This window comes from Perca flavescens, chromosome 3, assembly GCF_004354835.1.
Source record: "Perca flavescens isolate YP-PL-M2 chromosome 3, PFLA_1.0, whole genome shotgun sequence".
In the NCBI taxonomy this organism is placed as follows: Eukaryota; Metazoa; Chordata; class Actinopteri; order Perciformes; family Percidae; genus Perca; species Perca flavescens.
The window spans coordinates 28,396,881-28,423,594 of NC_041333.1; the positions used below are offsets into that span (position 1 = coordinate 28,396,881).

At 39.4% G+C, this 26,714-nt stretch overlaps 2 protein-coding genes across 2 annotated transcripts; one reads left to right on the forward strand and one right to left on the reverse strand.

Moving 5' to 3' along the window:
• The first annotated feature begins 4,043 nt into the window (after positions 1-4,043).
• On the forward strand, positions 4,044-9,863 carry mrps22 (mitochondrial ribosomal protein S22). The gene is made up of 8 exons (XM_028573351.1): positions 4,044-4,223; positions 5,007-5,164; positions 5,251-5,415; positions 5,942-6,085; positions 7,680-7,763; positions 8,263-8,408; positions 8,663-8,771; positions 9,362-9,863. Exons 1-8 carry the CDS (start codon positions 4,097-4,099, stop codon positions 9,467-9,469), a joined length of 1,041 nt encoding a protein of 346 aa, XP_028429152.1. The 5' UTR covers positions 4,044-4,096; the 3' UTR covers positions 9,470-9,863.
• On the reverse strand, positions 9,862-25,152 carry LOC114552500 (COPI coat complex subunit beta 2). Its single transcript, XM_028573350.1, has 22 exons — positions 25,042-25,152; positions 24,180-24,317; positions 23,923-24,009; positions 22,399-22,525; positions 22,035-22,183; positions 21,460-21,606; positions 19,964-20,063; positions 19,583-19,725; positions 18,815-19,020; positions 17,817-17,927; positions 17,295-17,383; positions 17,100-17,206; positions 16,428-16,571; positions 15,639-15,769; positions 14,654-14,861; positions 14,246-14,356; positions 13,720-13,934; positions 13,491-13,583; positions 13,095-13,275; positions 12,759-12,830; positions 11,177-12,229; positions 9,862-11,033 (listed from the first exon to the last, which is right to left on the reverse strand). The coding sequence occupies exons 1-22, from the start codon at positions 25,042-25,044 to the stop codon at positions 10,950-10,952; spliced, it is 3,699 nt and encodes a 1,232-aa protein (XP_028429151.1). The 5' UTR covers positions 25,045-25,152; the 3' UTR covers positions 9,862-10,949.
• Positions 25,153-26,714: the final 1,562 nt, after the last annotated feature.

Genomic DNA, 26,714 nt, shown 5'->3' on the forward strand with positions numbered 1-26,714 from the left:
ACTTAAAATAAAGTGTTTTTTCAAGGTTGACGGGAAGAAAACACAAGGGTTAAGCTTACGTTACTGTATTAGTATTGGATGCAAAGTGTTGGCTGCAAAATAAACTTGAAAATCTTCACTATACAGAATTGTGTTTTTCAGAGGTTTTTTCTTATGACATATTATATTTTTGATTATTATTATCATTATTATTATTGATGCATGTAAGTTGCATTTTGATATCGAAGCTAGCTGAGCTGAACAAATTTTAATGACATCATAGTGATGGGCATTTTCATCTATAACTGCATCATATTTTATAAGATGATGATATGCTTTGTATAAAGAATTGTAGCAAAACTATAGTAACTATAGCTGTCAGATGAATGTAGTTTTTTTCTCATATTTGATTTACTTATTCAGCCCTGTTTTAAAGATGCTGAAAAACACGTAAAACTGCAATGTAAATTGGTATTATGTCTGCCACTTGCAGAATCTAGAAAAAAATATAATTTTTCTGTCTGAATATGACACTAAATAAATTGAGTATATAGTAAGACACATTTTTTTATGCAGTGTGTGTGAGCGTGTGTATGCAAAAGCGGCCATGTCCATGTGGAACCACTACATTCCTTCTATTTCAGGGTCAACTCAATCTCAGTTCAGTGGGTGAACGGAAATTCCAATTTAACAGCGAGCATTTCACATTTCATACCTGGGAGATGAAGCTAAGTGCCACTTTAGGATCACTTAGAGTTACACTGAAGGTTCATGCTCCCCCTCCTGCAAAACGTATAGATAGATAGATAGATAGATAGATAGATAGATAGATAGATAGATAGATAGATAGATAAATAGAGAGATAGATAGATAGATAGATTCACCTTTTCTTTTTGGAAACTACTTAGGGTTATTTAAACCTGCACAGGAGATATTCTAATCCTTTCTCTCTCTCTCTCTCTCTCTCTCTCTCTCTCTCTCTCTCTCTCTCTCTGGCAGTGGGCTTGGGTCGCAGGATTACTTTCTGTCAGCAGTGTGACAGCTGTGTACATCTGGTTGTGTAGGGGCCTCTTACAGCTCAATCCACACATCGTTTCGCCAATGTCTGGGCCTCCGGACTCGCTGCCACTGCTCACCTCATTACCGACCAAGCCACACCTCCATCTGTCCGCCTAATATCTAAATCCTACTGCAGATTAGTGGGGGAGTCAGGGCCTGGAGGAGGGAGTAGGCTTGGGGAGAGGGGAAACAAGATCCTAGAGGGAGGGTTTGTGCATGGCACATGAGGTTTTATTAATGATCTCTAGGGTTGTGTGGTGGCGGCTGCTTTTTGGGTTTGTGGATAGTGATGGCATGATGGGGGCTTGTGAATACTACTGTACTTTGTGTGTCAAGGGAGATAGAAAGAGTCAGACAGAACCAGAGAGTAATGTGACCTCAATCTACCTTTGAATACTTGTCTTCATGCACACTTTTTTTTGTCCTTAAAGGATAAGTCTGGTGGTATATATTTTCCTTATTGTCAACAAATCCAATGTAAGGACAAAAAACAACATTGAATTGATCCTACTAACAAGTATCGTCTGTGTAGCCAAAGCCTGATATATTGTATTCCTCTGTGCCATTGTTGTCCAAAAACTTTTAAAAACACATCAGTGAGCCACTCTGTTGCACTGGTGGACCTGTTCCTTCATTATCATCTACACACACACACACACACACACACACACAGTCTCTTCTCACATACACTGCCCTGCTGCGATAAAGACTCACTAGCCCAGCAAATACACTACTTAAAATAGTCAACAGCAAATGTACTCCTGTTACGGAAATGTTTGCTAAAAACTACAGTGCCCAGCACGGAAATAATTTTTTAAAGTATATAATACAGTAAAAATACATTTGATTTAATGGCATGTTTCAGGACACTCAAGGTCACCTTACATCAAGTACAGTAATAAAAACGATCAATAAAACGTTAGTTTAAATACATTGTAAACCACCTTATTTTTACATCCGCAGTGGGAACAAATGTTCTTGGGACAAAGTGCTACAGACAGTTCAGAGAAGTCTGTTGGTTTTAGTCTTTTCAAGGGACTTGTTGACAGTAATATATATTATATTGTATAATAATTGATAATACTCTATAAAAAAATATACAATATTGCCAGAAGTATCCTTTAACTGCTGATTACCATACAGAATATGCAAGGCCAGACAAAAATCCCTTTTACTTTCTAGTAGATTGTTGGTCTCTTCCACTGTGATCATATACAGTTGGTCAGATTAATTGAAGGATATTGTAGTAGTATTTATACTATTGTAAATTTCTGCATCAAAGGGTATTACAGAAGTATTGGTTTAAATTTGAATGAAAAAAATTACTCATTGAAATCATGCAATACCGGAGTGTGTTTAATGTGTTGTCATAAAAGTAATGTGATGATTTCTTTCTTTAATGTTTAAAGCCAGATTTTTTTAAATCAACAATGGTTTGAATTTACAGTTGTTGAAATGCAGTTGAGATGAAAGTGTGAACTCACTGGCGTCTTTAATGAACGCAGCTAAATCTAAGCTAAACACTTCCTGTTGGGGTTAGTCATTCTTAGCATTTCTTACTGTAATATCTTCACAACAGCTTTTGCTGATGGACATCACTTGGTTTTTAGTCAAGGTTGGATGTGCTAACACGTGTTTTATTTGTATGTGTCGATGACTGACTCATTACTGAAGCTTTGAGAGCACAAATGACCCCAAAGCAACACATCCTGGTGTGCAGTATTTCTACTGTTCAGGGACTTTTTGGTCTACCTAAAGCACTGCAGTAAGACAAAGAGATTTGTATCGGTTTTAATTAAATTGCAATATGACAAAATGTCAGACTTTGTGTCAGTTTTTATGTTGAACCAGAGCAAGCAAACACTTCAGAGATGTACAAATGTAGTCAACATAATAAGAATGTATCTTTTGTACATAGATACAAAAATATGTGTCTGTGTGTGTTATTATGCTTTAATATTTGAAAGCATAACTTTTTTATTTTATAATCAATGAAAAATCTATTAATGTGTTTTATCCGAATACAATATGCATTTATCTAGGCCTACAGGTCGCCACGGTCAAGGATTAATAGTAAATATTACGTCATCATTTCGGTGACACTTCACACACTAATAAATCAGTTTTATTTCAAATAAATGAGTGGGAAAATAGAACTGTTTTGATAGAGCGTGTACATTTCTGTGAGTGTTTCTCTTTATAAGTGGAGTGTTAAACTTCTTATCGTCCAGACATATTTTAAAGTTATCAGCCAAGTGAAGAACACACTGTAATGACAAGTTAGGAATGTGTGTAGGCTACACCAAGTTCAGCCACAAAGGAGATAGACAAAAGAGGCAGTGAGACATACAATACGTATAAATGAGCTTTATCTCTAACTGTTCTCATTGGGAGCAAGAGTAAGAGGCTTTACTGGTGATCTTGAGCAGGCATTGCAGGTTTTCAAGATATTTGGGACCATAGTGCCACCTGGTGATCAAAATAACAACCTATTCTTAATGGTTTAGGCTTACTATATTTAAGTCTTTGTATTGTTATACTATATTATTTCATTTTAAGTGAGTACCAAATACCAAGGAACTACAGAAGTTTCACCCAAAACTGAATTATATTCAAACAAATTCATATCTTAGCAGACCTACTTTTTAAAGTTCAAATATTATAATGACCTTTTATTGTTATTTTACAGTTACTATCTGGTGTTTTGTGGTGTTTTACATGTTTGTCTGAACATTTTTTGAATCGTGAAGGCTACTACATAAGAAAATGTTTGCTTGTTAAAGCACCTTTCCTTTGCTTATAGGGCCACAGATAAACAAATACACTGTGGCCCTGAAAACCCAAAGTCTGTTTCTTCTTGTTTTGGTCTGCTTGTTTTGTATATATTACACTGTTGATGAAATGGTCCATAATAGACCGTGGGAAAGAAAAATAAACAATTTAAATGTGTAGTCTATGAATACGTACACAAAAACACACCACCACACTACATATCCCATCGCTAGGCGGTTGAACTGTGAGGTGAAAGGTCAGGCTGCCTTGATGAGGTATAACAAACATGGCGGCGCTCGGTACAGCACGGTGCTTATTTCGGACCTACTCTCGGATGAAAAATGTTCAAAAGAGCAAGCAAATACTGGTCAGATGTAGCGTCAGGACTCTTTGTAGCGGAACACAAGATAACGGTATGTTTAAATGCAATGAATATCATTGCAGTTCTATTGTTTTCTTAACTATAACACTGACCTTGTAGCATGTTTCGTTAGCCTCGTTACTATCAGTGCGGGTGTCAAACTCGCTTAACAAATCGGCCAGTTTAAGATTGCCATTGCCATTTGCAAAGATATAGACCGTGTAAAAAAATGTTAAATATATTGGACAAACAAATAAAGTATTTCTATAAATTCGGCATTACTGTAGTTAATAAAATGGTAGCAGCTTTGTAGCTAGTTCAATATAATATTAATGGTTCATAGCGCTAGCAGACCACAGCGTTAGCATAACTTTCCCAATCACAACGTTAATTTTAACAGATGGCAGAAACTGCGGTCAGAATAATGATGGAAGTTGAGTTTTAATCACAAGAGTTGTAGCTTGCTGTACAAATTCCATGTCGTTTTGAAGAGGGGATACATTTCGAAAGGTCGAAAACCATTAATAGCTAAAACTTATCCTATATGGAAGTCACCTAACTTTACAGTCAAATACGGTAATTTGTTAACAGTCTGGTCTGTTTTCTTTTACTACAAGTTAGAAGAAAAAAACAAACCTGTATTAGATCTTTTGTAAAGCTAACTCGTTAACGTTATGCTTAGCTACATTCCAGTCGTGACCGTACACCTGTGGCTTTAACAGTAACGTTAAACAATGTCAACCAATTTGAAATTGGCTAGATGGGTAACATTTATGGCATATAGTTTGTGCAAGGGATCAACTTACTTAACTAACTTGTGTAACCTTTTCTCCAGCCCTCTTAGACAAAACAAAACCCCAGTTCACAGATCCAGCTGTGCAGGACATCCTCACCAGGATAACAGGCCTGGACCTGCAGAAAGTGTTCCGACCCATTAAACAGGAGCTGAAGCCGCCCACATATAAACTCATGACTGATGAGCAACTGGCGCAGGTGCCCTTTAAATAAACCATAATAGTCCCTGTGCACACATGTCAAATTAACACATGTTTAATCCAATCATTTGTGTGTCTTTCCAGGCAGTTGAGTTAGCCACAGAGCAGGCTAAGAAGTTGCTGCAGATGCCCCCCGTTCTCCCAGAGAGGAAACCCATTAACGATATGCTGTCTGAGGACAAGATCCTCGATGGCATGGACACAGCCAAATACGTCTTCACAGACATCACCTACAACATCCCACACAGGGTAGACCCATGGTGTTTTTTTTGTGTCCATGTGTGTAATAAAGCTGCCTAATGAGGTTGGATGGGTGATTTCTTGAAGCATGCCACAGTACAATTAATGAGTCAATGTAGGTTTTATAGCATGAACATAATAAACCCAGGTCAGGTTGAATGACTTACAAATGTTGCCTGAAGAAGAAAGACTTAGAAAGCTGTGTAGTTGCTCACATAACTGTATAATATATAAGCATGTTGAGTTTCGTAGTCCGTTGGGGGCTAATTTTAGGCTGCTATTACAAAAGAAAACTATTTTAAATTGGAAGATCACTCTAGGTGCAATTTTGGCATTGATGTCAAACGTGTATGTGCTCACAGGACATCAGTGTTTTTTTTTGTTTCATGCAAAATCGAATTGCTCTTTTCTACCTTTTGATATAATACAGATTTAAATTGTGATTGATGAAACTCAATTTTGTTCTTTGATAATGGACTCTGGCATTGATTAAATGTATTTCTATATAAACTTTACACGCTTTGTTTTACCCCAGGAGAGGTTCATTGTTGTACGGGAGCCCAACGGGACCCTTAGAAAGGCGAAATGGGAGGAGAGAGACCGGCTCATTCAGGTCTACTTCCCCAAGGACGGACGCAAACTCTCTGCACCTCTCATCTTCAAGGAGGAGAACCTCAAGGTAGGGAATGTCTAATGATCATCAAAGGCTGTTGTTCTCCCTGCCTGCTGCCTCCTCCAGTTATACTAGGAGGTACTAAGGGTAGATACTAGGATCTGAGATGACTGTCTTCCCTGTGGTGACATGAAGACTTGGATTACAACACATGACTATAAAGCTTTGCCAGTGAAGAAATAGAGCCCAGCAGTTGTGTGCAGTTCATACTGATTCCTATATTTGGGGATACAAAAACAATTTAAATACATCATTTTTAATGACTAAATTAATGTTAGCCTGTCTCCCCAAACAACACCCTCTTTCTTTCCTCTCCCCTTTTAGTTTCCACTTTTTCCTGCTGTTGCAGCCTATTTGACCTGCAAAGCCAATTGGCTTTAAATATGCTAAGACCGGTACACTGGTTTAGGTCTGTATACATGTACATTGTTTCCATTATCCACGTGTTGTATCTGAGGGTTTCAAGTTCTGAATAGCAAACTATTAGCTTTGAATGCTTCTTCTGCCTGTTATGTTGGGCACTTTCTTTTTCTGAATTCTCTACTGTAATTTGAAATATATATACATTATCCTTTTTGTATTTGCATATGAAGCCAGCATCGGCTCATAATCAGTCATCACAAGGCCCTGAACGCTCACAAAGGTGTTTTCTGTTATGCTGGCTGAACCTGTGCACAGGCTGAAGTTGGGTGGAGCCAGTGTTTCCCCTAGGATTTTTTCCAGGGGGGGTGGTGACTCCACCAAAAAGTCGTTGACCGAATAATAATGATATAAAAACTGAATAAATAAATAAAAGCAACATTGATTTACACATCACACAACTATTTACGAGGATGTCCAAGCACTTAAAGGTACAATATGTTACATTTTGTCTAAAAACCACTTTACCTATGTTATATATTTTGTTGTCTACTTACACTATCCCAAATGTTTCCCAACAATGTTCAAACTCAGAGAAATCTGTTATTTTATTTTAATGACACTGGACGTTTCATTTAGTCGCCTGTCAGTGGCGTCATAAAACCCTTGACCCCTCTGGTTCCTCTAACTTCTGTCAAAACACGGCAACCCAGATGACACTTTCGAGAGTTATTGTAAATCATACAATGTCACAGAAAGAATAATACTCAGTAACTGTAATACAACTTGCTTTCTGCCACACAGCATCATTGTGTAATTGATTACATGCCACTTACAACCCAGTAATACAGCAGAGACCTCATTTATCGATACATTTCAATACCGTTATTCTCAGCACTTTTGAGAAAAAAACGCAGCTTTTTACGATGATTTTGAGAGGTGCTGCTTATTACGCCATAAAATGCGGTGTTTTGCCCCACCTCCTTAAAATTGCTGAGAATAACGGTGGTTTTGACGAATTAAACCCCTGTTAATATCGGTGTTTTAATGTTAATCGTGATCAAATTTGTGTCACTTTTGTCTTTCCATAGCCAGTTTCATTTATCCTAGTGAAAGCGTAGTCCTGCATAAAGGGCCAATCAGGCAAATTAAGTGAAAACACCTGTGTGGGTGTCCAGTGAGTGTCGAGAGGCTTTCATTTTCACATTTGTTGACCCAGTTAAACGTCTCTCTCCATTAGATGGTGTTTTCCCAGGACCGTCATGAGGATGTGTTGGACCTGTGTCTGGTCCAATTTGAACCAGACTCCTCAGACTACATCAGGGTAAGATGACATTGCTTTTCCTGTTATTTTGACCTGATCACCAACTGCACTGGAAGCTGTGTAGACTGTATATATAGCCTGATAAACCATGACATTGCCACAGTCGGTACTATATTTTCTTTGGCTCACTTGACACGGCGTGTAAAATGGAAGAGTGGGGATGACAAGTATATGAATTTGATTTGAATGGCATTGGGCTGTCCAGTGAATTTAGGATCTTTTAGTTTCGTTTATTGGTTTACACATACTACAGATTAATATACACATAATCAATACATGTTGTGATGGAGAGATGCAAAAAAAAAACTCAGAGGGGTTTAATCTGGGCACTCTCCAGTGCATACTCCATTTAAAATGGAAAGAAACTAAAATACTGAAAGAGGGGGGGAAAAAAGAAGAAGCCAAAACTAAAATTACACACAATATCAAAACAGAATAAATACAAAAGGTAAAATAATATTAGGAGTTATCATGTTCATTCTATGTGCCTTGTGTCTAGGTACATGCAGCCACCTATGAGGACCTGGACAAGCACGGCAAATATGAGCTGCTGCGCTCTACCAGACATTTTGGAGGCATGGCCTGGTACCTGCTCAGCGCTCGAAGGGTGGACGGGCTTATAGTGGACATGCTGAAGAAAGAGCTGTGAGTTTGTGTGTTTAATGTGTGCATGGTTAATAAGGGTATGAGGGACTGTTCTTTTTACAATTGTACGGTCACTGTACCTGCGGGCAAAGAGCTGTGTGTGTGTGTGTGTGTGTGTGTGTGTGTGTGTGTGTGTGTGTGTGTGTGTGTGTGTGTGTGTGTGTGTGTGTGTGTGTGTGTGTGTGTGTGTGTGTGTGTGTGTGTGTGTGTGTGTGTGTGTGTGTGTGTGTGTGTGTGTGTGTGTGTGTGTCCAGGTTCCACGATGCGGTGAGCCTAGTGTCTCTGTTCCACATGGTCCACCCTCATAGCGAGTCAGCACAGGAAGCTGCCAGCCAGCAGGCCACTGGCGCCGACCTGCTAAAGGTGAGAACAACTCGACATTGACTGGAAATATCTGCTGACTCACAGCTCTATAATACACTTCTATTCACTTTTGCTATGTGTATATTATGTATTGCCATTTGATCCAGTAATTGGCCAGGTCATATAAATTGTGTCCCTTGGGTATTAGAGTAAAATCAGGAGTCAGTGTAGCTCTTGAGAGGTCAAGTGAAGGCTGTCTCATCTAAAGTTTCCTATATGAGATGGTTTGGGAATGTTTCCTGCGTGGGAACTGCGGGGCCAAGCCCAGGACACATCAGGTCTTATTAGTGCTCACAGCCCCATGGCCTTGAAGCAGTGGGGAGGGGCATTGAGAATGACAGCCATTTAATGTGAAAGGTTAGCAGCAGGAGACACGGGTGTGTGTCTGTCTGCTGCAGTCACTATCACACAAGGCCTCTCATTTAGTCATGCTTGATAGTGGAGCACTATCAAGCATAGCTGTGTTTTTATTAGTCTGCCACTAAAATAATTAATTCTGTGATAGTACTTTTTTTTTTTTTTTTTTTTTTTTTTTTTTTTTGCAAAGCCCCAACCTCAAAGTAATTTTGCTGACCTCCTTGTCCTTCTAGATCTATGCCCAAAAGGAGTCCCAGAGGGCGGGCTACATCGAGCTGGCCCTGCAGGCGTATCAACAGATGGCTGCTAAGAGCTCTGCTGCCTCACTGGCCCACTCTTAGATAGAAATATACAAACCTATTCACAATGAGGAATGGTTCCCAAAATCAGAGGAACTAGGACTGAAAACTTCCTCCCATATGTAATGTACTATTCTATTCTTTCACTGCGTGAACCAAAGAGCAATATGTGCTCTTTGACTGAAAGGAGAAGCTCCACACTTTACAGCCATCAATTTGAAGAATTAGCTTTTAAAGTTCATGTAAGATGCACAGTTAGTCATTTATCCATAGAGAAATTGTATAAAACACTCTCATATTGTCTGTGTATTACATTTGGACTTTTGAGTCAAACCTGATGTGTTAAGTCAAATGATGATGTACATAATAAAACAAAGATCTTTGTACTCGTGTGACATGTTGGAGTAAAATAACTTGAGGCCTGGATAACACCGAAGACTTTGACTGAAGCTTGTTTTATTTCACTTTAAGTCCGGTTAGACAGTACCATCTATCTTCTTTCTTTTTTTTTTTTAGAAGAAAAGTGGAGAACAATCTTTCAAAACAAAAACACACGTAAGGCACTTATAAGAGAAAAATTGTTTGTGTGTATGAGTTTAGTGTATCTGATTAAATACAAGCAGCTTAGAGAAGTAAACATGCACCAAACTCAACAAAGAGGTAATAAAGGCTGAATATAACTAAATGGGGATTTCTCCAAATCGTGGGATTGTTCAAAAATTTTTAATTCATACTTTTAAAAGAAAAAATAATCATGACACAGGCAGCCTCATCCCAGATTGAAATTCAAGAATACTGCTCTGATTAACTAAAAGGAATGTCAGAGGAAATTAAGTTACATTTCCTTTTAAGACTAAAAGCAATACTCAAACTGGAAGAATTCCTAAATGGCGTGGATAAGACCCTGACCAACAGTGTTTTATTGGATGAGGAAGAAGAACAGGTACCGAGTAATTCTTCATTACATGCTGGTGGATATACAGTCAGCTGGAAAAGTATACATCACAGAGAGATGGAAAAAAATTCTACCCCTAAAATATGGATTTTTATTGTGAATTGTAATTAGTGATGTGAAAGAGCTAACCCCAGCTGTCATGATGGTTGCAGTATTGTTGAAATAGCAAATGTGTAGTATAAAAAACATTACCAACAACAGTCTGGGCTGGGTATTTTAACTGGCTGTAATATATCCCATATTTCCAAACACACCTTTCTACTTCTAATCCTTATTTCCCCTTTAGTACAGAAGGCCACCACATTGGTTTGGTCTCAAATATCAGTTTAAATACAGCCTGGACATGTCAGAATGGTGAATCAAGGCTCATTGTGGCCTAATTTAAGTTTAAACCTTCTTGGAGTCCTACGGTACCACACATTTACAAAAAGCAGACAAGGTTCTTATTTTATCATGTCAGTCCACAACCAAGAAAGCAAATGCTTTTTTATGTAACCTGAAGGGTATTTTTGTGTTCTTTGGTCACTGGAAAAACAGGTTTGGCTCCCAAAACATTCCACATCCTATTTACTCAAAATCCTCATCCAGGTTGATATCTGTGGTGTCGATATCTTCTAGGTCAAAACTGTCCAGATCCAGATCATCCAGGGTCTACAGGTAGACAAAAAAATGTGTGTAGAAAACAAAAGCCATTGCATTAAAGGACACACAGAGTTCATGGCTACAATTGGATGGATTTAATGTAATAAGCATGCCAATATTAGTACATGTATGAGATAAAAACTGATATTTACCTCATCATTCATATCTGCCTCGAGGTCCTCTGCAATTTCCTCAGCTCCCTCAGGATCTGGCTCCTCCTCCTCCGCTACCTTCCTCTCTGCAGGAGCTGCCAGTGGGGATAACACCTCTGGCTCAGCCTGCAGAGGCACAGCAGGCTCCACGTTGTCCTCAGGCTTTACTGGGAGTGCTTTGGTTTGTTCCTCTTGTTCTGGTTCTTGTGCTGGGACTGGCTTCAATGCTGGCATTGTATCTTCGAGTGGGTCTAGCAGTGGATCAAGGGCCAAATCTGGAAAAGTTTGGACTCGAACAGGCAGACCCAGCACTGGACTGGCTGTGGTTTCAAAGGAGATGAGCTCCTCTACTGCGACGGGTAGTGCTGCTGTTACTGCAACAAGTTCCTCAGTGACAAGAGTCCCTTCTGCTGCTGTATCTAGGATGGTTGGTGCTGAGGAGATGATACCTTCTTCAGGTTCTTCATACACAGGCATTTCTTCATTTGCTATAGATTCTCTTACATCTGTATCACCTATCAGAACAGTGCTGACTTGGACATCCTCTGTTACTATGGGTTTTGTTGCCACAGTCTCACTTGATGTTTTTTCTGTCGCCATGATGGTTTCGGATTTCGTCTTGATTAGATATGTTTCAGAAACACAGGCAGCAGGCACAGCATCAGTTGCTGGAGAAACGTCCTGAACATCTGTCTCAGCTGATGATCTGACATCGTCCACGGGACTGGATTGAACCATCTCTGGCTCTTCGGGGCCAATCTCTGTGGTGGACTCCAAAATGGCTTCCTCTACAGAGACTGACGCCTCCTCTGATTTAGCGATGGGGTCCGCCTCCAAAGACCAAGATTTTGCTTGCTTTGCTTCAACATGCTCTTCTGTTACTGTGACAGGCAGAGAGGATACTGCTGCTGGGATGGATTCTTCTTCTGTTGCTGAAACAGCATTAATATCCTGTTTGACTGGGATGGGTTCCTCCACTACTGCGGTTTCTGCAGGTGCAGCCTCCATCACTGCTGCTACCGTGACGTTTTTATTTATGCTCTTCAGCACTTCCTGTATATAGATTAAGCAGAAATACAATTGTTATACTTATATATTACATTTTACATACTGATGCATCATTGTGTAAGCAGCATTTTGTTGTTGTAGCTGCCGGAAGTGGAGCTAGTTTTAACTACTTAATATAGAGTTATGTAGTTTAGTCCAGTGGTTTCCAACCTACGGGTTGGTCCCCTCCATAGTGTCACAAGATGAATCGGAGGGGTCGTGAGTTTATTATTGAGAGAACAAAGAAAAAAAAACAAAGCACCGCTACACATATTTGTTTTTATCTTTTGTACCGTGACCAATAATTGTTTCAATGTAGATAGGGGCCTTTCAGTATTATACCACTATATAAGAGACACTTGAAAAGATGTGAACCTATCCTTTAAGCGACCAGCCACTATCAAAGGCAGAAAAAAAATCTTCCAATAGCTGTTTGGCGTTGAGATATTCATTCAGTAACGGCATATATTTAAAATTGTGGTCAGAGGTTCAGTAAAAGCACAAACGATGTAGAGGTGCAGGTTCTGGTCCTCACCTCTGGCTTAGTGATCTCTCCTTTGGGCACAAAAGCTGCAGATTCCTTTAGCACATTGCGGTCCTCATTTGGCTGAAGAATAGAGAATCGGACTAAATGTAGTCTCAAACATGATGCTCGAAGCATGGGCAGTTGATTCAGATGATTCAATAATAACAAATTAGCAAAACAGCATTTGAAAGAACAAATCCAAATTCAACAACTGACTAAAAAACTGGAACATTTTACAAGTGGTGCAACAATGAACCTGTCAAAAAGTTCTGTACATCATTTAGGATAAAATCACTCCTCTGTCTAATAAAGTTTTCAAGTTGAGTTTCTCTGACTTCCACTGACCATGATGAGTGGGTATTCTGCAGCGGGCCTGACCCTGACGTGAGTCTCCTTCAGGTACTCCTCAGCCAGCAGGGCTTGCTGGAGGCCAGGGAACAGGTTGCTATACTGGGAGGGGTCAGCCAGAGCATCTGCTGCCTTCTGGTTAACCTTGGACAGACTCTCCTTCCACAGCTTCACCACCCTGGAGGGAGGGAAGCATATACAGCTCACCAATGATGCATAATGTAAATTATTCACACATATAGATATTCCCATTATCAAAAACTTTCAGGAATTGCATAACCTTTCAAAAGATTTTGATATGGAACAGATTGATGTATGCTCACAGACACAGCCAGTACACTGGAGTACAACATTCAGGCATATATGTTGTGCACTCAACAGAAACAGCTTTACCTTGACACATGGCTGGGCAGATATGTTCTTGCCAGAAACGCTGCCTCTGGCAACCGATCTGTTTCGATGAGAAGGTCCAGACATTTGTCCAATCTGGGCAAATACAGAAAGTGGTCATGTGCCTAAATTATTATAACAAACTAATAATGATACAAAAAAAGGTGATTAAAATCCTGATTTGAACACAGATCCCTTTCCCCTCCCCCCCCCTCCTCTTCTCCCTACTCACCTTCCCTGCAGGAAGTAGGTGAGAAAGGCCACGTTGGTCTTCCCATCCTTCTCTGCCCCATCGGCCAATTTTCCCACCATGTTGGCGTTGCCCGAGGCGGTGGCCAACAGCAGTAATCCGCCATAATCCTGAGCTTGGTGCAGACACTCCTGAGCCAAACTAAACTGGCACTTTGTAGTAGCGAGCTCTGCCAGCTGCTTCCATTTCTGCTCTGACTGGAGCCCCCCCCATGCCAAGGTGCCAAAGAGACAGGAGAGAGGATTATCACAGCAGGAAAAGCATAAACAATACACTGTGAAGCAGTTACTAAGTATGGGAGGCCGGGCCAGGGTTGTGACTCACCCTGTAAGACTCATATAGTAAAAATGACATATTACAATTCAATTTTAATTCAAGTTATTCAAGTTATCTCAGGATAGTTTACAGATAGAGTAGGTCTAGACCACACTATAATTTACAGAGAATTATTATGTAGTGAGGATGTGGGACAGCTTTCGTCTTGTTTTGTGTGTATTTGTGCCCTGACCTCTGCCTCTGAGGCCATTTGGTAGGCTATCTTGAGCTCTCCCAGCTGCAGGGCCAGTTCAAACTTGTGTTCTGGGTCAGTGGTCACAGCCAGGGCCTGCTGTCTGAAGCCCTACACAACGCAAGAAAACACAATAAACAGTTAAATTCATATTTTATTCCATATATTCTGCTCTGTCCAACAGTGGAAGATAAGATATGTGAAACTATGTGAATTTGAAAAAGTGTTTCAAAGAGACTACACGAGAAGCAAAACCATTCCCTTGATAAATATATTTTAAAAGAAAAACAAGAATTCTGCCCAGAGGTTCTACTCCATCTGGCTGCCTGATGTTCTGTAAATTATGCACTCCATAGCCACATCCTGAATTTAGCACCATGCTGCACAGAGACTGCAAGTCAAATGTACCTGTTTCTCCAAAAAGTTGGCCACCCTGGCCCTCTGCTCCTTGGGGATTGTGGGTAGAACCTTGTCGGCCGTGCTGAAGTCCCTCCTCATGACAGCTGTCTGGTACTCCAGCACTGACAGCAGCAGGGAGTAGCTGATGACATTCAGCTCCTTGTCTCCGAGGTAGAGACGATCGTCCTTGGGGATGTAGCCCAGCAGATACATGGTCCTACACATGAGAAAGACCCGTTTTAAAGGCACTTCTTTGAGATTTTGTTCAAGGTATCTCTAATTTACTGGATAGAAATGGATAGCAAGAGAAAGGTGGATGGCATGAGACATCAAGTGAGAGATTAAAAGCCGTACAGCAGATTTTCCCAGCATGCCAGGGGCATGGCTGTAACGAGGATGATGGCAGAGTGCAACTAGGGGTAGACCGATTACCAACCCTTGCCAATTATCGGGCCGTTTTTTTGGCATTTTGCAGATTATCTGTATCTGCGTTGTATATGCCTGTTAACCGATAAAAAAGTGCACTACTTTGGCTCGGCTACAGCTCTGCGTCTGTCCCTCTGCTTCGTTTTCACTCACCACTGAGTCTGGCTTAATGTCCCGCCCACAACACTATCTGACTGACTATCTTTTACTTGTGTTTCTAATTTATTAAATAATTGCATAAAGCATTTAAACAGTTTCGTGTGGGAGTTTGGAACAATCTTTTTGACTTAAAGGCTTTAATTAAGTGCAACAACAACAACTTTAACTTTATCATCCCGAAGAACATTTGATCTGCAGCAGGCATCAAATCATAACTGGGTCAACAAACATCTACAACAGCTACAAATACAGACAAATTCCACACCACAAATAAAAGCAAGGGACACCTGGCACACTGAAAACATTAGAAACAGCACAGAAAGAGTTAAATCAGCACAGTAAAAAGTTAAATCAAGTGCTGAGATGAATACACCCAAGATGGGTACATCTCTGTAAACATGCATTGTACCTGTCCAAGTGAGCAATGGTGATGATCTCTCCTCCAACATAGTAATTTAGTCTGTTGAGAGAGCTGGTGTAGATGAAACAGTCTCCCACCCAAACCCCTGTCTTCACTATCTCTGGAACTTCCCCCAGCACCTGGTCAGCAGGAAGAAACAAGAAAGACAAAAATAATCATTGGGAATAATTGTTAAACAATTCTTAAAACTTCAACAACAACAAAATAGACATAATTCCTCAGACTGTACAATGTTACTATAGATTGGATGTAGGATCAATTTAAAGCTATAGTGCGTAGTTTCTGTAGCCCCCATGAGGAATTCTAAGTAATGACAACAAAACTGTCGGCGCGTCCACATGATACAAGCCTTCTGTGATCGCTTAGTAGCCAAGGAGGATACGGAGGATTAAAAAAACATGGAGTCTTCAGAAGAGGTAATTATCTTCACTCGAGTTTCTTTGCGCGAAAGTCGCCGGATGACACAATCTTGTGAACATAGCCGTACTGAGAAATACAGAGAGAGTTGTGTGGAGCTGGTAGTCTTCATTTGCTTTGTAGCAACTTATTTGGCAATGGCTTGAATTAAATGGGCGTTCATTAATATCAAAAAAGTTACACACTAAAGCTTTAACAACAAAAATAAAAGACACCAAAGGCTGAATTCTTTTTTTTTTTATTAACATGCAGTAGCTAATACATTTTTTTGTATTTTCATCATGTGTTTCTGGAGATTATGTTCTGCAAATGACATCCCTGCACATTTGTTTAGGAAATACACTACTATGGGTGACTGACCTCAAAGGCGCCTTCTATCCCATCCTCTGTTATCTCTTCCTTGGACTCCTGGGCCGCTGCCACTTTCTCCGGTAGGTAGCGCAGCACAAAGAAAGACTCATCTGTACCGATACACACAAGCTCCCCAGAGTCGGACCAGAAGATCTAAAGACAGTAAGACAAGATATTATAGACAGACGGCTGGAGGTGTAAGGTGTATCGACCTACACTGGGTTTTTTTAAGATACTGATAACTGATTATTAGTAGTTAATGAAACAAATAACCAATATCTGGAACCAATATGCATTTACAGTGAAAATGTAAATCTCTAAATCAAAATTACAGTTAAAAAAGTTACAAACTCCAGCAAAAAACTTTGTTTAAAAGCTTTAAGCAATAATTTAATAATGTATAAACTTATCAACATAATACACAGTAAAATATAGTCAGATAGTGTTGTGGGCGGGACATTAAGTCAGACTCCGTGGTGAGTGAAAGCGAAGCAGAGGGACGGACACAGAGCTGAAGCGCAGCCAAAGTAGCACACTTTTTAATTAATTAACTTTATCGGTTAATAGGCAAACAAAACACAGATACAGATAATCTGCAAACTGCCAAAATACAGCCCGATAATCGGCCAGGGTTGATAATCGGTCTATCCCTAGTAAGAGCCGTAACAGTATATTACCCACATGTTTAGGTTGGATCTCGATACGGCGGATCAGTTCACCACTCTCCCAGTCGTAGAAAGCCAAGCCACTGTTTGACCTCACGCCCAGTAAGAATCCACCAAAGATACCTGTGGGACAGGATACCAAGCATTAGACTATACACACATATGCATACTGCATCTACAGTCAAATGACAAAATAGGAAATGAAACTCACCTTCAGTCCCAAAGTCAGGTTTAAAAGCCTTCTTCTCTTTGAAGTTCTTAAATATTCTGACCATACTGCTGCCTTCCCTTATGGCATACCTACGAAACGAATGTACACACTTAATTATAATGTGCCTGACCACATCGAAGAGGGAAGTTAATTACTTTTATTACATATATTTGACAGTCATAACTAGTTGAAGGAATAGATCAACATTTTGGGAAACATAATTAAATCAATACCACCCTCATGTCCACACGCCTAATATGAAGCTAAAGCCAAGAGACGTTAGCCTAGCTTAGCATACTATAAAGACAGGAAGCAGGGGCGAAACAGCTACCATGTATCTGTCCAAAATAAAACATAAAAAAAAAAAAAAAACATCTTTATGCAAAGCTAATCGCCTGCTCGCTCTGCCTTCATATTTGGCAAGCAAACATGAGACTGGTATCAATCTTCTCATCTAACTCTTGGCAAGAAAGCAAATAACTGTATTTCCCCAAATGTCGAACTATTCCTTTAAATACTCACTGTGAAGAATCATGGGCCCAGACAAACTCTTGAGCTGAGCCAAAGCTCTTGTTCCTCAGGGCCATGGCAGTGTAGATAATATACTCCCCATCTCCACACACCACTACAAATCTGCAAATACACAGAACATACATATCTGGATATAACATTATATTTTGAAACCCAGACTAAGGCTGATACACACAAGTCTCACCCCAAAAGTATCAGGCAAGCACCACTTTCTTTTAAAACCTGTACCCACCTGTGTCCTGGATAGTTACACTATGGTTAGACACAAGCATACAGTACAGTCCAGAAACTGTGTTGTTACTCCAAATCATATAAAAACTATATCTCAATAGCTAAAACCAGGAGATACATTTAAAAAAATCCAACCCTATGATATGCATTTTGTACAGCAACAACAATTTGCTCTAGAATGCTTGTCAAATAATGGCCTTCACACATGATGGATATGGATATTTCATGTGTAGAAGATGAATGTAACTTCGCCAGAAGAGATGTCATGAGAATCCCAAATATTTATGTGGCAGGAAAATCATTTCCAGACTGAGGGCTGGAAAATAATACTTTATGTAATTGAACTATATCATCCCAATCAAACATTGTTTTCGCGACCATTATTTAGCAACTTCTTAAAATTTCTGTCCCAAATTCACTCATATAATAATGGACAGGTTGATCATCTTCAACTTCCTTTAAAAAAAAAGAAAAAACCTTGCCAGTACTCCCACAGATATCGTGGTATACAGATATGGGACGCCAAAGTACATGTTATCAAGAGCTTGTTATCCTTTCCAATTTTTCTGGTAAGTGTGGGTGTAAATGAATATGAACAGTGTTATAGTGACTTGTACAGTCTCAGAAGTAAATCAACACAGACCAACAATCCGTGTCAGGGGACAAAGTGCACATTTTGGTAAAGGGAAAAGGAAATCTATAATTAAAATATATATTTATATAACACCACTGCTTCCACCCACAGCCCACTGATTTACCTCCCGTTAGGGCTGTGTTGGATGGTCTGAGGGAAGATCTCACAGCTGCCCATGTCTTTGACACCCAGCGGCAGCCTCTCTCCATCTCTGACCTCACCCATGGTCTCCCCCATGGACTTCAGGTTGGCCTGCTGCACTTCAGAGTGGTGCGCCCATATGATCTTCCCACTGGAGTCCATGGACATGGCTGGCTCCTCCCGACCCAGCTGAGAGAGAGAGGGAGAGGAAACAGGAGGATGAGGGGCAGGTTTGGTGGTGAAAAGGAAGGGCAGGTCAACAAATATTCTTTTGGCTTACACAATGCAATCTGCTAAATAATATATTCCAAACAAGGGCGTATTACATGACGCCAGACAGGCTGTGTCCTCTATTTCATGGGAATCATGGATTTTAATAACCTGACATGGTGTTTCCAGTTTAAAATTGAACGTTACATGTTCTGTTAACAGGAGGTTATTGATTTCGTCAGTCAGTGGTAGTGGCTGCTGTCCTCAAGGACCTATCGACAAAATAAGGGTTTCCAAGAGCCCATTGATTGGGCCTCGTTCAGAGGTTGAAAGCGGCAAAATAATAAAAGAAAATATGTTATATATGTTTTCTGAGATGGCTCATACCAGTCTGTTACCTTTGTATTTGTTATTTAAGTCATCTACGTGAGGAATTAGAGAAAACGGTAAAGTATTATAGTGCTTAAGATGAAATATATGAAAATGTAAATCTTTCTGGGAGATAGTGCTATGTATATTAAACAACAACAACACAGTATACCTTGATGATGATGCTGCCTTCATCATAGCCCAAAGCCACACTGTTGGAGCCAGGCTGGCCACATATACACCACACCCTCTCCATGCTATAGTTGAGCGTGTTTTCCAGTCGGTAGGTGTTGGAGTGCCACACTCGAACAGTGCCTACGGAAACAACAAAGAGGTCAAATTCAACCAAGATGCTGTGGTGATTTTGGCTCGATGGTGTTTTAAGCCCCCAACGTCGACTTCAAAGCACCTAACCATAACCCTAACCATTGCCTAACCCTAGGCAGTGCTGCCTGGAAGGCGACGTTGGGGGGCTTAAAACACCAAACACCGTGATTTTGGGCAGGTGTGTTTATGCAGCTTTAAAAATGTTTCATTGAAATACACAACCTACCATCCTCAGAGCCTGTAAGGATGATTGGCAGCTCAGGATGGAAACTGACACAGGTCACATTCTGGGCGTGACCCTCCAGGGTCTGAACACAGGTTTTGTTCTGGGAGATAAAGACACACAGCACATGCACTAGTCACATTATGTCACAGACAATACTGATCTATGCTTTTTATATCAACACTGCTCAGGTGTGGATGTTAATATATAACATTGAATATTCACGTTAAGAATAATATGCACTACAATCTGCTACACAGGAGTGTATGCCATTTAATGCATGCTTGACAAAATCATAACAATTTTAAGTTTTCAGAATACTACATGATGAACCCTTGGTAAATTTGTTTTATTGTTGAAAATTGAAACGTTGCATCGTAGAAATACAGTCCAGTTATTGCTTTCACTACAGACACAACTACACCTACTATTTCTGCTGTCCTTACATTTATATGCGATGAGAACCATGGGAGGCTTGCTGGAAGATATGTACAGTTCAGTTATGGAATAGAGCGGGCTGACAAGAAAGATATTTGTTTGGAATAAACACATTTTTGGCTCTCGGTCAAACAACATTGTTCTACAACTTTGGTGAGGAATTACAATGTAAAGTAAAAATAGATAAGAGTGTACATTTAGGATGATAACATAAGAATACAGTTCTGAAAATTATATTGTATATAATGACATAAAAAGTAAAGAGCTTTACGTGCCCAGTTGAGATCTAGTATTTTACCACTTGATGTTAAAACTGGATGGTTTTTCAGTCTGGAAGAAGAAAAGTGGATTTGCTAAATGTGTGGTCTGAATTAGAGATGTTCCGATACCGATACCGATAACGATACTGGTATCGGTATCGGCTCCGATACTGCCTAAAACGCTAGTATCGTTATCGGGAAGTACTGGAGTTTATGCACCGATCCGATACCATGTAATAAAGCCCTAAAGAAAATCTATATTAAAGCAGTTTATTTATGCTCTTTTTCCGTTATAACTGACTGTCAAACTGGATAATAAGAGAAAGTTCTGTGGCATTCATTGTTTGTGTTTGTTTATGTTTCACAAAAGAGTTTAACCTGAGCCAGACTGACAACAAAAGATAGAAATAACATCACATCCATACAGGGATAGTAGTATACAGTTGTTAAAACATAATAAAATATGTGACACACTGGTATCGGATCGGTTCTCGGTATCGGATGATACGCAAGTTCAGGTATTAGAATCGGTATCGGGAAGCAAAAAATGGTATCGGGCCATCTCTAGTCTGAATAATTAGTTCAATTTTGTTTTCTATTGTCCTTTACACAAGGAACTGTGCAATACTTGTTTAGTAATATAAATACATATTGATGATGCACAAAGATTGAATTGGCAGTTCACATACGAAACAAATAAATCAGACAGTTACTTGGAGCAAGCCTGGGAGATGAGAAAAAAAGCCCATTCTAAGGATTAACTTTAGGCTTGAAGTAATTCTTGTACAGTTCATTTGGTACCTGATAATCCCAGATCTTGACCAGGCGGTCATCGGCCCCTGAAATGAGGTAGGGCTTGTCTCCTCCGCTGTAGTAATCAATGCAGTTCACCCCCTTCTCATGGCCCTCCAGAGTGAAGTTGGGAGTCTTGGAGCCCAGCTGCCACACCTACAGCAGGCAGAGTAGAAACATGCAGTGAGCAACCAAGGAAAAGTTGATACATTTGATGAGTAATAGATATGATTAAATATGATTAAAGGATGCTTTGTGGAGCATTATAAGTATCAGTATATAAATGTTATTTTCTAAATAGTGTAAGCAAATGAGGCCTCAATAGAGATGACTGAAAGCCTCTATCTCACAGAAGTGGTGTTGTTAGTGCTAGTGTTACTTAAGAAATTGAGACAATATTTCCCATGAACCCTGTTACATCTGGCTGTGAAGGAAATGTCCCTGCCTGTTCCTCCTTTCTGTCTCTTTTACCTTCATTTAAACTGGAGGAACACCCACCACCTTCTTCTGTTTGTGCCCTCAAGCGAATTTCTATTGTATGTTCTTACAAGCATTTGCATGTGTGCATGTGTGCATGCGTGTACCTTAACAGTTCTGTCCAGAGAGGCGCTGGCAAACTGGTTGTTGTCTTTGGGGTTAATGACAATCTGCATGACATAGTGAGTGTGTCCCTCAAACACTTGACCACACAACCATTTTCTGTCCCAGTCCCACAGCTTGATCAACATGTCATCTGAAAACACACACACACACACACACACACACACACACACACACACACACACACACACACACACACACACACACACACACACACACACACACACACACACACACACACACACACACACACAGTTACAGTTACAGTTAGGAATGCTGAAGTTTGTATAAAATTAGGTTTAAAAAATAAGTAAGTAGTAGTAGTTTCTATAAGTAGATCTTTCCTACCACTGCTGGTGAGGATGTAGGGCTGTGTAGGGTGGACAACGATACAGCGGATGTAGTCAGAGTGAGCCTCAAACATGTGAACTCGCTCCAGAGTGTTGTAATTAAACACCCGGATCTGCATATCATCCTGGGGACAGACAGAGAGATTGACAAGTGCATTTGGCCCTACACAAAACACAAAACACTCATTTATCTGGCTAACGTCACTGCCTCCAAAGAGGAGTGGCGAGCAGATGCACTGTTACACTCATGGGTAGAAAACCAGTGGGTCACCAATCCAGCCCAAGACAATGGGTTATATTGACCCAGTGTTAGAAAACAACACGCTCAGGTTTGACCTTAAAACTGTCACACATGTATTATTAGTTGTACAAAACGATGTGCAAGACATTCGCAACGGCAAAGAATACACATACAGTATAATTAACAATGAGTAACATAACAATGACAAGTATGTTAAAAAAGAGCTAGAGCAGAAACCTTATGTCTGTATTTTGATTACAGTAACTTGTCTTGGGTTTGATTGATGGCTCAATAGTTTTCTACCTATTTCAGTGTAAACAATAAAGAAATGCAGCTATCTTTGTACATTCGAACATTTAAAAATATTTTACGCATAAAAATTACTCTTTATTCTAGGAGGAAAAACAAAGCTAAATTGAGCTGACTTGAGTTACTGAAAAGATTTTATTATTATTACTCAAGTACTGTAACTAAGTACAAATTTGAGGTACTCGTACTTTACTTTCAATTCAATTTTTCAATTCAATTTTATTTATAGTATCAAATCATAACAAAAGTTATCTCGAGACACTTTACAGATAGAGTAGGTCTAGACCACACTCTATAAATTCCAAAACCCCAACAATTACAGTAATTCCCTCAAGAGCAAGCATTAGCAGTGGCTATTGCGACAGTGGCAAGAAAAAACTCCCTTTTAGGAAGAAACCTCGGCAGACCCAGACTCTTGGTAGGCGGTGTACTTGAGTCTTTTCCTTTCATGCCACTTACTACTTCAACTCCGCTAGAGAGAATTTTCATACTTTTTACTCCACTACATTCATCTGATATCTTTAGTTACTAGAGACTTTACAAGCTATGATTTTTGCACACAAAACACATGTAGTTCATAAAATCTGATCTTTCTTAAAATTAAACTATCAAACAATACAACGGCCTACAAGTACAGCTGAAATGATTTGCCGATTAGACATTTAAAGAACAGTTTGGATTGGTTCCAGTTCCTAAAATGTGAGGATTTTTCTGCATTGAGAACTTTTACTTTTAATACTTTTTTTTTTGGAACATTTTACTGATGATACTTACTGTACATACTTTTACTTAAGTAACATTTTCAGTAAAGGACTTTTAATTAACAGAGTATTTTTTACAGTGTGGTGTTAGTACTTTTACTTAAGTAAATAATCTGAATACTTCTTCCACCACTGCTGAAAAGAAAGGTAACTGACCTGAAATGTAATGTGAATACATACATTAATGCTACAATTGAGTCACAATACTTACTGCACCAGCGATGACCCAGTGTTTCCTGGCTACAAACTTGGCTACTCGGACAGGCAGGTCACACAGTTCAAAGGTTTTCACCATCATCTACACACACAGGAGTCAGAACAGATTAACATTATACAGACTTCATTTCCATCGGATAATCAAAAGCTTGGATGAAGAAATATGAAGTGATTGTGTGTGTGAAGGAATAGCTCAATGAGCGAATGGGTGACTGATCAAAGAAGTGATTGAGTGATTCATTTGTAAGGGACCTGTGTCTCATGGTTCCAGACCACCACAGTGCCGCTGTAGAGGCTAGCCACCATCCAGGGCTCAGTGGGGTGCAGATCCACACTCTTCACCCGGTCAGACCGAGCAGTCAGCCTCCGCTTGATGTCCAACCGCAGAGGCTATGATATAAAATAAGAAAAAACAGAAAGAATGAGGATTAAACAAACAAAAAAAGTATTAATCAGCATCAATCTAATCAGGTAACTAATCAGCTCCTCTCAACAATGGCGGATGTTCTTTGCCAGAAGCTTGTAAAAACACTCAATAAGCAGCCTGTATTTTGAATATTATAGTATATGTATGGCATGTTTTGCATAGTAGGCCCTTTTAATTCAGACTTGACTTACATATTTTAAGGAGGAAACATTTTTAATAGAATGTTGCATGTTATTCTGTTTCAGATTTTGGAGTAATGGAGTGGGTGTGTCTGTTGTTACTTCCCATTGCACAATTTACATACATGATGCCTGCTCCAGAATGACAGGTCCTTTCAAGTCTAATCATGCCAATGAGCATTGGTAGACTTTTTTATTTGTTTTCTTGTAATGGGATAAATGCATGTTAAAAATCCGCCATAAACAAATATACAACTTTTTCATACAACGTAAAAATTTAAAATGTGTTTCTGTGCTGCTGTGCTGGTCTTTGTTGATCATAACATATGTGCAGTTTTTTTTTCGCTTATGTTGTTGCTGCGTGTAGCTACGTATACTGTGTTTTGAATGGAGTTTCCAAATGTAATGTGGTTTATGGATAGTGATAGTACGCACATGGGGCACTTCAACAGAAACCAATTAATAAACAAAGTTATGGTAAAGCATTTTGTTTCTTTTTTCCGCCTACCATGTTTCCACGTCAGCGAGTCTCTGCAGTGCTGTCCAGTAAATTGACCGGCTTCCCTGTTGCCCTCGTCGGGCTTTGAGTCGGGGAACTCGCTGGTGAAGAAAGTTTGGAACCAAGCGAAGAAGAATAAAAACAGAGCAACTTCCGGTATTGATTTTCACAATAAACCTCGAAGCAGTTACTGCTCTCTGAAAAATGAACCAAATTACACAAAACCACTACTAGCCTATATAAAAGAAGGACGGCAAGATTTAGCAAAACCTAAACTTTTAATCTAATGGTCCAAATATGACCTTGTAGTTCACCATTAATCAGCACAATTATGTGAAATTATAACAATAGGCTATTAATATTATTATTATTAGCTGGGAATTAATTGTCAGCATTGTAATAATCAGAATCAGAACCAGTTTTATTACCCAAGTATGCAAACAAGAAATTTGACTCCAGCTTTCACAAGCTCTTATTAATGTACAGAGTTACAAGAACAGTGTTAAGTAATAACTTTATAGTTTGTTTAGTTATATAAACAACAAATGGTCATGAACATGGATCACCTACATAAAGGCCAAACTGATAGTTTAAAGGGGTGCATATTGTGCAAGGGTGCATGGCTGGCTGTGTTATGTAAAAAGATACATATAAAGTAGGTGCTTATTACATTTGATGATATTTGATTAAATGGATGTTGCACAACGTGTATATCAAACTGTAATATACATCTATAAGTCTCTCAAATATGTCATTTTGTGGTGACCACTTGCTAATACGTTTTGACGCTGTTTAATTTAATATTTCAACATTTTAAAATATTTTTTTTATTTATTGTAAGGCCTTTATTTTGAAGACAATACGACCATTTCCGGTTAAAATCTCTCTGTCGCTGTCTGACTTGACAAGCTTCTTTTGGCGACGTGGATCCTCCAGCGCTTCCTGTGGGAGTAGCTCGAGATCCGGCGGCGGAGAAGCAGAACATGTTGTACCCGGTTGTACCTGTAAGATCGTGCTACACTGCAAAAAAAACACATGCTTCCCCGAAACAACCCACCAAGTTTACTTTTGAGTCTTAAACCCTACTATTCAAAGATATAGCCTACCTATGTTTTGTGTTTGTGTAACGTTGCATTATCCCAAATGTTTCCAACAACGTTCAAACCCAGATAAATCGTCATAACAATATAAACTTAATGGTTGCTGTTTTTTACAGCAGGATTTCAACCTGTTATTGATAGCCCTAAAGCGCTTTACGTAAAAATCTATTAAATAACGTTCTATTGAACGTTTCTTACCAGAACTATGATGTATTTCTAAAATACAGCACTTAACTGCTAATCACCGTCCCTATATCGAAAGAAACATTATGATGCAGTTTGCATTGGTAATCAACTTCACCTGAACTGAAGCTGGATCCGTTCTTTTTTTCATCCTTCCCTATCTAAATGGTTATTGAGTGACTTAGCACTGGTATACGTGCAGTTTAGTGTCCCAAATTCTCCATACAATGTCCTGCCTTTGCCTCTTAAGTTTTTATGTATCTCTTCTTGTAGGTAGAGACGGTTCCTTGCAGTGACCATAACCACCACATACATTGAATTCAGATCCATGTTTTGTCATCCGAGAATTGTTGTTTATATAACAAAAATTATCATTTTTATAAAAAATTAATTGTATAA